Source organism: Saccostrea cucullata, unplaced genomic scaffold, assembly GCF_032062105.1.
Source record: "Saccostrea cucullata isolate Sc308-1 unplaced genomic scaffold, CSIRO_AGI_Scuc_v1 ctg2339, whole genome shotgun sequence".
In the NCBI taxonomy this organism is placed as follows: domain Eukaryota; kingdom Metazoa; phylum Mollusca; class Bivalvia; order Ostreida; family Ostreidae; genus Saccostrea; species Saccostrea cuccullata.
Window position 1 is genome coordinate 167,454 of NW_026920897.1, and position 12,156 is coordinate 179,609.

Here is a 12,156-nt window from a genome sequence, read left to right on the forward strand (position 1 = left end):
AGGGGGATTATATGTACTGAATTGACCCGGCTATCCCCCACAGACCCCTTAATCTGCACTCTATTGACCCACCTATCCCCCCCAGGGGCTGCACTCAGTTGAACCGGCTATCCTCCCCCAGGGGTTGCACTCGCTTGACCCGCCTATCCCCCCCAGACCCAAAAGTGCACTCAGTTGACCTCGCCATCTAGACCCTTTATACTACTGTCCTCCTTGAATGTGAAAGTCTGAAATACTTTATAGCCGTGCTTTGTAATGGTCATTTTGTTCCATGTCTTACCGTGGTAGGAGAGGCAGAGAATGACCAATCAAAATCTGACCAATCAAAATCTAACAAATGAAATTCTGACCATGCGGTCCGTTACTCTGCCTTTTCTCCCATCTACATCCTTGGAGGACGGACGTTGTTTCAAAGTTTGTAATTTATTTTATCAAGATTTTGGTGAGTAAAATTACTTCATTATGTCTTCTATGAGTAAAACTTCAGTTGTCATTCTTGGACATTCAATTGTGCGTCGTTTTCATGAATTCTTGAAATATGGTGACATTAGGTATTCTGCGAGCCTTGGTCTTGGAGAAACGCATTCCGTCTTGTACAGGGGTGTGGGTGGAAGAAAGGTTCGTGATGTAATATCTAAGGATATGGAGAGCGTGTTTGCTTTAGGTCCAGATGTAGTTGTTCTAATGATTGGGGAGAACGATATTAGTCCTAGTACCGACGCTACCTTGTTAGCTGCAGAAATTGAATCTGTGGTATCGGTAATGCATCGCCGCTATAAAGTTGCAAATATAATTGTTTGTAAATTATTGTCACGATTTGGTGTTCGTTTTGGGTACAATAATTTGCAGACAAAGTAAACGCAATATTGAGAGATGCATTGCCAGCACTGGGTTACTGCGTATTTTGGGAACATGGGAATTATTTCGTTTCTCCCCGTGAAGGAGACTGCAGTCGTAAATTTGTTCACGACGGAGTTCATCTGAACAGTCAGGGGAATGTTCATTTATATAGGAGTATAAGGGGAGCTTTAATTTCAGCGAGAAAATAGATATACATCTAAGTCATAAAAGTTTGTCACCATTTTGTTACTTTTATTGTTCGTCAATTTTTCAGATAGATATTCTTTGAAATTATACAACTTTTGTTATTTTAACAGTACGATAGGCATTTAGGATGTCTAATAATGTATAACAGATTTATCCTTTTTCTGTGAAGAAATTTCGGTTGGAAAAAGTATCAGCAAATTTGATTGTTTTGTTGTTAGTTTAATTTTTACAGTACTTTAGGCAGATCCTAAGTACAAGTTTCAGGCAGTTTTTTGTACTTGCCAAGTTTCAACCCATTTGGGTTTTTTCATTTTAGTTTCGGCTTTTACCATGCAGATGGCGATTTTTTCCATCGTTTTTTATTTGATATCTATGAATGTATTTTAAAGCATTTCAGATTTATCCTTTTTCTGTGAAGTAAATTCGTTGGAAGAATGTCTGCCAATTAGTTTGTTTCGGTATTAGTTGATTATACTAAAATATTGTGAATTTTTACAGTACTTTAGGCAAGTCCTAAGTACAAGTTTCAGGCAGTCTTTTGTACTTGCCAAGTTTAAACCCGTTCGGGTTTTTTCATTTTAGTTTCAGCTTTTACCCTGCAGATGGCGATTTTTTCCATCGTTATTTTATTTGATGTCTATGAATGTACCGTAAATCTGGAAATTTTTACGTCGATTTTATTTTGCGAATTCGGGTCAAAATGGTGTTGATTAATTTTTACGTTTCAAAATTTTGCGAATTACCACTGCTTTGTTTACATTTTCTTATTGGTAATTTATTTTTAAGAAAAATATTTTTGCGAATGCAATGAACTCGCAAATTTGCTAAAAATTTATCTACAGCAAAAATTTACAGATTTACGGTATTTCAATGCATTCCAGATCGACTTATCCCTTTTTCTGTGAAGGAAAATCGTTGGAAATTGTCTGCCAATTTGTTTGTTTCGGTATAAGTTGATTACTAAAATATTGTGAATTTTTACAGTACTTTAGGCAAGTCCTAAGTACAAGTTTCAGGCAGTCTTTTATACTTGCCAAGTTTGTACCCATGCGGGTCTGAACTTTCCCTAGTTCGGTCAAGTCAGTGGCGTTTTCAGACCCATTTTCATGATTTTTCTGTTAAATCTAAGTGGTAATTACTGTAAATTTGGATTATCTCCCTTTTCAAAATTGGTTTTATTTCTCATCTTGATATCTTGTGTCTGCTAAAAATTATATGTCATTATTAATAATACTTTTGAGAATTTCAAACAAATTATTAAACGTCACAAAGGTGGCAACACACGACAAACTGTTTTACAGACTTTTTACTCATTGAAGGAGGATAAGATAAGGTGTTCTAGCTTTGAAAGGATTTTGGAAATAAATTAACCAGTTGATGGGTAACCGGGGTATCAAAATACTTATTGCATTAAAATAAATAAATTTAAGTTTACTTAAAAATTTTTATTGTAATCAATAAGTGTCCTCCTTGAATGTGAAAGTCTGAAATACTGTATAGCCGTGCTTTGTAATGGTCATTTTGTTCCATGTCTTACCGTGGTAGGAGAGGCAGAGATTGACCAATCAAAATCTGACCAATCAAAATCTAACAAATGAAATTCTGACCATGCGGTCCGTTACTCTGCCTTTTCTCCCATCTACATCCTTGGAGGACGGACGTTGTTTCAAAGTTTGTACATTACCTCCTGCCACCCCGCCTCCGCCATTTGTGTGTTGTTTTAATTTATGTTTTGGCGTTTTCAGTCCCATTTTCATGTTTTTTCTGTTAAATCTAAGTGGTAATTACTGTAAATTTGGATTATCTCCCTTTTCAAAATTGGTTTTATTTCTCATCTTGATATCTTGTGTCTGCTAAAAATTATATGTCATTATTAATAATACTTTTGAGAATTTCAAACAAATTATTAAACGTCACAAAGGTGGCAACACACGACAAACTGTTTTACAGACTTTTTACTCATTGAAGGAGGATAAGATAAGGTGTTCTAGCTTTGAAAGGATTTTGGAAATAAATTAACCAGTTGATGGGTAACCGGGGTATCAAAATACTTATTGCATTAAAATAAAGACATTAATGGTAATTATCTAACAACCAAGCTCTACGATAAACATGATAAATTTAACTTTACAATTGTCAACTTACCTTACCTCTGCAGCAATATTCCTTCATCACATGTATACGGAATTCATATATCTCAGTTGATTCGATAAGCAAGATTTCAATTTCTAAAACGAGGTATATTATTGAAAAATAAGTTGGTGAAACAAGAATATAAACAATCTTGTAATTATTTCGTAAGTTCTATCATAATGGTCAATACTATTTCTCATTGAGTAAAATACTGACTGACGTTTTCATACTGCTTGTTAGTCCATTATTTACACACTGAATTAAGGACGGATCCTTCTGTTATTCCCCGATCATGACAAAGAGCACACGGCGGGTGTGACCGGTCAGCAGGGGATGCTTACTCTTCCATAACATATAGTCCAACCTCTCATGATTTGAAGGTCCGTGTTTGCTCTGCTCCTATTTTTTGTATTGTTTTATGGACGTTTTGATCTTGAATACTGTTCATTATCTCAATATCTCCATATGTGTCAATAAAAATTTTTATATTGCAATAGATGATAACTATGGGATATCCAGCGATATCAGGTCCTAAATCTGTTAATGATCGGATTGCCATTGTTGGAGCAGGGATAAGTGGAGTACATATGGCGTCTCTTCTAAAGGTCAGTGAAAAGCAATGTATCATGAGTTATGAATACTTTACAATTAAATTATGTAAATTGACGACGATGTTAGTTTTGTCTTACAACAATTCATTGTAGGAGAGGGGTTTCAAAAACGTCAAAATTTTTGAACAGCGAAACGAGGTTGGAGGAAAAGCATATTCGCGATTTTACAGGGGGGTATACAATGAGTTTGGAACAATTTTCATGACGGATACCTACGATCAGGTGGCCAGGCTGGTCCGGAGATACACTCCTCGATCCAGAATTAAATCCAAAAACAAGTCTTCTTTAATGGTCAAGGATTTCGGTTAGTCATACATGTATTAAGAACATTTCAAAATACATATATGCATTTTTAAATGTTTATCCTATATATTTAGGGAGTGAAGCATCTAAACATATTTTATATGATATAACGTAACTTGGGGGTGGGAGGGGGTGGGGTTACACTCTAGTAAAATGAAGCGTATTTACAGTTTTAAAGCATTTCTTCACTTAATTTTAAAAAATGAAGAAAGTTAAAAGATTACAAGTTGAAAATTTAATTGCAATTTTATATATCTGATTTTTAAAAATTAATAGTGTGATTTTGACATTATGACAACGTGAAGCTCTTAATCAAGAAGTGATAAAAATGTTATAAGAGAAAAAGTAATAAATATATGTCCCCTCTGAAAACAAAAAGGTTTGAATTTTGTTTTTCTTACGCATTCTGTATTATATAATATCAATATTATACAATATTTGCAGTTTTTTTTAGGTCAATACATGATTTAGATACCTGGGGAGTACAATATTCACTGAGCCCGAAGGGCGAAGTGAATATTGTACTTCGAAGGTGGCTATAAATCATCGTATTACCGTAAAAATCAGCAATAACTGTTTTATTATATGATTAAATGATAGCAAACTCCTGCAAGACTGTTTCTTTGCTTTAATTGAAAGTTTTAACAACAAGACATTGTAACAGAAAAAAAATGAAACAGGTCAATAATTCCTTTTGTTATACCCTTTTAAATATCTTTCTATATATTTATTACATGTGTACTAATAAAAAGCCCAACAAAAGAAATGTTTATTACATCGGTCTAACTATTTTACTGTTGACTGGCCTGTCGGTCCAACATAAGAATTGTTAGACCGCAACGTCACTGCTACGTCACAAGTAATTAATAATCGTTCAATATCGGCGACGCGGAAATAGCCGAATTTCAGAGCTGCAAGAGTTGTTGCTACCAACAATGTAAGGAAGGAGGGATTTGATAAATAATTTTTGTAATATAATAAAGATATAATTGATTTGTTCTTTCTCAGCTATTGTTTATACTTACTGATTAAGCCATAATTTTCCATACAAAGTAATTGACAATATAGTGTATAATGATTAAATCTAAAGTGAGCACTGAAGGGTATAACAAAACAGTTATAGACTGGGATTCCGCCTGCGGCCTCAGGCAACATTTTCACCTTCAGGTCCAACAAATCATATGTTGCCCTCATACCCAGTAAATAACTGTAAAATATTGACCTGCAATAATTCCTTGTATTGACCTGGAATGTCACGTGCAGGTCAACATAACCTAGTATTTTTCTAACATTGTCGGATCTCAACCAATCAGAGATAAGGAAAATATTTAATCATAATAAAATATCATATCAACGTGTTCTGATATTATATCAATTACTAATTCCTCCTAATCAATACTTCAGTCTATGCAGAACCAGAAAATTGAAATGTATCTTCTTTTATTTGTAATGTATACATTTTTAAATTGAATGAAAAATAATCAAGGATATTATTTAATGTTTATCTATTGTTAACTCTAGAATTTACGACCTGGGCCGAACGTTTGGCACTGAATACCGGAGAAAGATCTCCTCAGGCTGCCCTCAGAAAAATTAAAGCTACCGTGGAAAGGTATGACAGAATCCATCGCTGTCTGTTTGGAAACTATTCCTTCGAACTTATGCCTCGGCCAACACCTGATGTTATGCGACAAATTCAAGGAACTGTACAGGATTTCTTGGAAAGGCATGATCTGATGTTAATAGCACCTATTTTCCGAACGTATTTAACAACGAATGGGTATGGATTTATCAATGATACTGCAGCTATATACGGTTTGGCTTGGGTAATACCGGAAGTTATTAAAGGCACATTTACACCTGAAAATGGTTTCTGGATATTAGAAGGAGCATTTCAATCCATCGTAACCGAGATGGCTAAGCAAAATAATTTGAATGTACATCTTGGAACCAATGTCGAAAGGATTCAAAGATTTCCTGGTCCTGGGGGTATACAAATAACATACTCAACGAAGGGACACCCAACTATTAGGACGGAAAATTTCGATTTTTTGATCTTATCTCCGGCCATGAGTTCTTTGCTGAATATTGTGGATTTCAACGCAAAGGAAAGGAATTTATTTAGCAGACTGTATAATGGAAACTTTGTTACGACACTGATCGAATCTGACAATGGCATTCGCGGCAACGATGCACAGACTTATTACAACGATGCGGTTGATCAAGACAGCTACCCGGTGTACTTAACCTATAATTTCTACCACGCCCAGAACAACATTACGAGGGAGGACCATCGCCTAGGGATTCGGGAAAACGGTCCTGATAGGAACCCGCAGGAAACGCAAATGTATTACCAGTATGGATATGAAAAGCCTTGGGCAAAGGATACCGATTTTATGATCCAGTCCAAATTAGCTGCATTCTTGAAAAAATTTAGAAAAACTAATCCAAGAATTTTGGAACAAATAAAATGGGGGTATTATTTTCCAAGATTTTCCGCGGAAGATGCTGACCGTGGGTATCTGTGGGATGTATTAGATATGCAGGGTCAGTTTAACACCTGGTATATAGGGTCCTCAGTGAGCTTTGAAAGTATGGAGAGTGTGATAGAATATAATAATCTGTTAATGAGTTTATTTTATTCATAAAAAAGAATTGTTAAATGGCTCTTGACAGGATTATTATAATTAATTAATATACGGTGCAACATTATATCTTAGTGCAAGAATAAAACATAAAACATATCTTTTTTTGTACGTTGCAAATTACTGTTAATGTATTATATTTGGAGGTATTTTCTTTTTGGCGCTTACTTATGTAAGTATATTGCTAAATGTCTTAAATAGTATATCCATAAATAATGTTAATGCGCTAAATAAAATCTACAACTTGTTTAAAAATCAATTACCGCCAAATAAAACTAAATATAATACATTTATAGTATTTGAGGAAAAGAGTGAAGGCAAAAAACTATTTACAAATTTTATTCTAGTATTCAGTAACATCACATAATTTCGTGAAGTCAAATTCGTTGTTTGTTCGTGGGGATATATTTGTTTGAAGGATTGCATGAAATTCAATCTTGAACCTTTGGACAGATTTTAGTCTGAACCTTTTTATTTAAATGAAATTCTGTATCCTTTATACTTCTACATTACATTCGGGCTAGACAATGCTAAGTAAGCTACAGTAAATGAAAAAAAATGCAATTAAATTCCATTCAAATAATTTTAAGCCAGGAACTATACTGTAAACCAACTTTAATTCGCGACGACTTTATTATGCGATTTACCAGGCGAGCACTAGTTCGCGGCAATTTATTTTTGCGATCAAGCCTAGTTTGGATCAGTTGTTAATTGACACAAAGACTTTACGGACTGGTTCGCGGCTAGAAATATTCGCGATGGCGAGGCTCTCGCGAAAGATTTTCGCTCGATCGCAAATAAAATTTGGTATATATTGTGGCGAAGGATTTCTTTTAGGAAAGCAATAAAGTTTTCCCTCTTTAAAGAATTAACAGTTTTATCTAGTTTTGATTCCAATTCTTTCACACAAAGCTATTTTGTGAAGTGAAATGTTTTTGATGGTTTTACCAACATACTGTGAAAAAAAATTGCAAACGTATTCTGAAAGTCATGTCTACATGACTAAACATAGCTTTTCTCTTCTTGAGAACATATTTTTCCTCTACTTTGTTAGTCGCCCGCGTGGCGCAGTGGTTAGAGCGTTTGCTCTAGAGTCGAGAAGTAAGGAGTTGATCATTACGTTGCGGGCTCGTATCCTTCTGTAAGACTTGGAGACCGGTCCTTCGTATGAGATCGTATTTATAAACCGAGGTCCCGTGTAGCAGTAAATGCTGGCACGAAAAAGATCCCTATCTGCTCAATGGCCCTGAATCTCGAGTATAGAACAAAATTTGCAACTCTCCACCGACAAGTGGTGGTGTCTAAATAATATGAGTGAAAATTCTAGGACATTAAACAATATACAATCGATCAATCAGTCAATCTATTTTCTTATGTAAAACTTCATATTAGAAGTAAAATAGGAGTTGTACAATGACATAATGTAACTTATGTGAAAGCATCATTTAATTTTATTCAGTAGTATAGGAGAAGATGCGGATAAGAGCTGGGTACCCTTCAATATTATAAATAGAATGGCATGTCAATGTTTCGCTATGGGAAACCCAAAATATGTGTCGATCAAAAATAAAATAGGATCTGTACAATTGCACTATATAACAAATATTCTTTTAAAGTCCCATTATTAAATTTCATTCAGTGGTATAAGAGGAGTTGCGGATAAGACATGGGTACCCCCAAAGCATAACAGACGCACAGACATACAGCTAGACGGGAGGATGGACATCCCGATCACTATACACCTTCCTGCTTTTCATAATCTGATAATTTTATAATCTGATAATTTTATTTCTCTGTAAGCATTTAAAATAAAACTTTTCCCAATCTAAAAAAAAACCATTTGAAATTAAGGCCAAAAGCTGACTGATTGATTGTAAATTGCTTAATATCCCAATCAAAATATAGAGATATGTAACCATTTACTGGTGAAGGGCTTCAAATTGAGTTTTTATTTGGGACTCATGGCCATTGAGCAATGAGGGTTCTTTATCGTGTCAACGCCTGCCATAACACTGGACCTGGGTTTTTAAGGTCTCATCCAAATAACCCGCAACTTTCACTTCAAAGTGCTGAGTGCACAATACTGGAACAGTTGCAGCCATTAATATCTATCAATTATTATTATTTAGGTCAGTCACGGCAAAGATTCGAGCTCATGACCTCCTAATCACGGAATGAGCGCTCTACAGACTGAGCTACCATGAACGATACCAAAAGCTGAAAGGTCAAGATAACATTTTTTTTCCCCATCTACATTTTTTTCAGTTTTTAATTTCCTCTTCTATTTCTCTTAGCAAAGGATACACATTCTCTGACAAAGCTTGTTTTAGAAATATTTATTTCAGACATTTGTGTTCAGATGGACCTAACCTTCAACAAGTGTCTATCAGAGAGTAGAGGGAAATTTTCGCCTGTTTAATTTTAGTCCCTTTCGCTCTCGTCTGACGTGAGCGAATTTAAAACAGGGCGAATTCAAAGTAAACAGTATATCTAAAGCAAATATTTTTCTGGGCAAATTTAAAACAGTGCAAACTTGTTTTCAGATGTGAGAGGGTGAAAATAACACAGGGCGACAATAACCCTGTATATAGTATCAAGGTTATAGCGTCAGATCTGATTTGAGCCTCCTTGAAACAGTTTTGATAACAACTGTATATGCCAATCATTTGTTGAGTTCACATTCATTGCTTGTTCTTACATTTATAGTAACGACTGGATACAAATTATCATGCTTCAATGTACAACACAATGATCTACATAAAAACTTTATTTCTTTTTAAAAACATGATATAAACACAGGACCAGGCATTACACTGCTGAAAAGATACTTTAAGTTCTAATTGCAATAAGTCTTTGATGTTTTTTAAGACAATGGATCAGTTTTTCTTAAAAAAAAACTTGAACCACATTGTTTTGAATAGTTGTGATCCTTTTTGGACTTATACCATATCACAATAACTTCATCTGACTTTTCATTTGTCCCTGAGAGACTTTGAATTTCATCAGTGGCATGCTGGGAGAAGGAAGCAATTCTGGGAATGGTTCATGTTGTCATGACACCGAGGACTGTGTTTCTCCCTCTTCCTCCTCCACCACCTGGAACTGGGACACCCACTCTTCTGGCTGCTTCTCATACAACTGGAAAACAAACATGGAAATATTCATGTCACGGTCTTTTATAATGTTTACATGTACAATGCTGTATGTTTAGTTTACAAAATTGGGCTTCATGTTTTAGTTATTTTGGTGCAAACAACAATGCGCTCATTTATAAATACCACTAAAAAATCATAATAAATATATATGTAATACACAGTACAAACAAGTGTAGCGTTAAGTTATGACTACGACAACAACTCCATTAACAGTGATTGCACTAAATTTTGAATCGCCAAATTATGTACAGGAACAGTATTTCTGTTTCATTTCTGTGTAAAACTTTCACATCATATCCTTCAGCGATGTTTATGGTCTTGGTCTTGGGGCCTGATTTTGAGTTGGAGGTAAATAACATGACGTCACAATGCACAGTTTCTCAGTATCAAAAGGCAATTAACATGACGTCAAGATGCATTGTAGTATAAACAGTTTGAAATACAACTGATTAGCCATAGGTTTAGCCATAGGAATGCTTTTGATTAAATAAGAATAAATTTGTTATCCAGGTCCAAGTAAGGATGTACGGGGATTACCCCAGGTTTTACTCAATACATCTTTAGGCCTCAGGGAATAAAACTCAAGGTAAATGCATGTGCACCCTTGATTGAATCTGGATAACTAATACTGTTTCCCTTTTGTTAGCTATATTAGCTATATCACCTGACTGACAAAGTCAAGACAATTCCTCTTGCTGATTTCCTTTTTGGCCCTGAACCCCCAGCGGTATTCGTACACGGGGGGATCAGAGTTAGGCTGTTTGGTGTGCTCCAGATATCCCTGTCTGACAAACTCAGTAGTTAACAGCTTCTTAACATCTCCAAAAACAGGATGAGTGTAACTGAAAATTCAAGAAAAATTGTCACATTTTCTGGATCGCTTTCCAGAAATTCCTCTGGAGTTGAAAATTGTAAATGTATCACGTAAAGAGATTTTTTTTATTTGCATGAACTTTATTTTCACTTTTTTACGCTAGAAAGTCTACTTGCTTTAATTTGACTCTAATGTTTATTTTTATCATTGAAGATATAAATAAACATGAACAACAATAAGCAGATTTCAAGAAAACTTTGTCTCACTTATAAATGACAAATAACTAATTTGAAAAAAAAAATAAAGTGTTGTGAAGATTTGGTGATCTGCAGTAACTGTTAAATCAAGTGACATTATAGAAAGAACGTAACATAATCTTTTTTTTCAACACAGCTATGCTATTGTCAAGAGAACTAAATGTCACAAAACAGTGGTCAAATGTATATTAATAAAAGTCTTACTCTTGATCAACTCCAAGTTTCTTCAGCATATGGTACAGTTGTGCTAAAACAGAATATAAGAAATGAAAGGTTACAAAACTCATCTCAAGAAATGTCATCTTAAAGTTTTGACAATCTTTCCTATTAAATAATGTTAACCACACCTAGAGGTTAATTCTATTGTTACCCTCTTTTAATTACACAACTGGGAAAATACAGCATCTGACGCATGAATGGAGTAAAATGAAATATGAAAGAGTTTTCAAGAGTTATCAAGTATAAAAGTCCACTGAAAGAATACAAAATGGGAGCAGAGCAAACACAGACCTTCAAAAACATCAGAGGTGGGATCAGGTGCCATAGAGGAATAAGCGCCTCCTATCAACTGGTGCGGTATGCTCCTGACATGATTAGGTTAGTAGAAAAATCCATAGACAAATCAGTGTAAAAATAATGGCCCAACAATTTGTATGAAAACATAGGTAATCAGAGATTACAGAGCTCACCTCAACGAATGTTGTCTTAAGTAAGGCAAAGTCACACAATTAACCAACAAGAAGTATACATTCCAAAAATGAAAATATTTTTAAAAGCAATTTTGATCTGATACTTTGAAATAGACCTACATAAAAAATTTAAACTACTTCTTCTTCATGAAAATGTAATGAAAATCCAGCATCTGAAGCAAATTTGAGAGTTTTCATCTCTTGATGCAGCATTTATGCAAGTTTGGTTTATACAATGTTATATAAGCCTTATAGTTTTTGGTAATAGACCTGTAACCATAACTTTTACCTTGTCTATTATCTGAAAAATGTATGTCCAATTCAGCATCCGAAGCAAGTCCATTAGTGTGCATCCTTAGATGTATCATCCATGCAAGTTTGCTCATTATAGGGCTCATAGTTTATTGGAAATGAAACATGCATCAAAACTAACATTTTCACTCATCCACAAAAAGTAGGTCAGATTCAGCATCCGAAGCAAGCCTGGAAGTATGCATCCTTA

At 34.7% G+C, this 12,156-nt stretch overlaps 2 protein-coding genes across 2 annotated transcripts in view; one reads left to right on the forward strand and one right to left on the reverse strand.

The window, feature by feature from the left end:
* Nucleotides 1-6,742, forward strand: part of LOC134258616 (uncharacterized) — a 29,544-nt gene extending 22,802 nt beyond the window's left edge. The window contains exons 2-4 of the mRNA XM_062741167.1: nt 3,678-3,785; nt 3,885-4,095; nt 5,616-6,742. Of these exons, the coding sequence (XP_062597151.1) occupies nt 3,678-3,785; nt 3,885-4,095; nt 5,616-6,742 (1,446 nt within the window). The remainder of the gene's footprint in view (nt 1-3,677; nt 3,786-3,884; nt 4,096-5,615) is intronic.
* A 2,786-nt stretch (nt 6,743-9,528) lies between these two features.
* Nucleotides 9,529-11,221, reverse strand: LOC134258611 (melanoma-associated antigen D2-like). Its single transcript, XM_062741161.1, has 3 exons — nt 11,170-11,221; nt 10,559-10,736; nt 9,529-9,877 (listed from the first exon to the last, which is right to left on the reverse strand). Exons 1-3 carry the CDS (start codon nt 11,196-11,198, stop codon nt 9,791-9,793), a joined length of 294 nt encoding a protein of 97 aa, XP_062597145.1. The 5' UTR covers nt 11,199-11,221; the 3' UTR covers nt 9,529-9,790.
* Between the last annotated feature and the right edge of the window lie 935 nt (nt 11,222-12,156).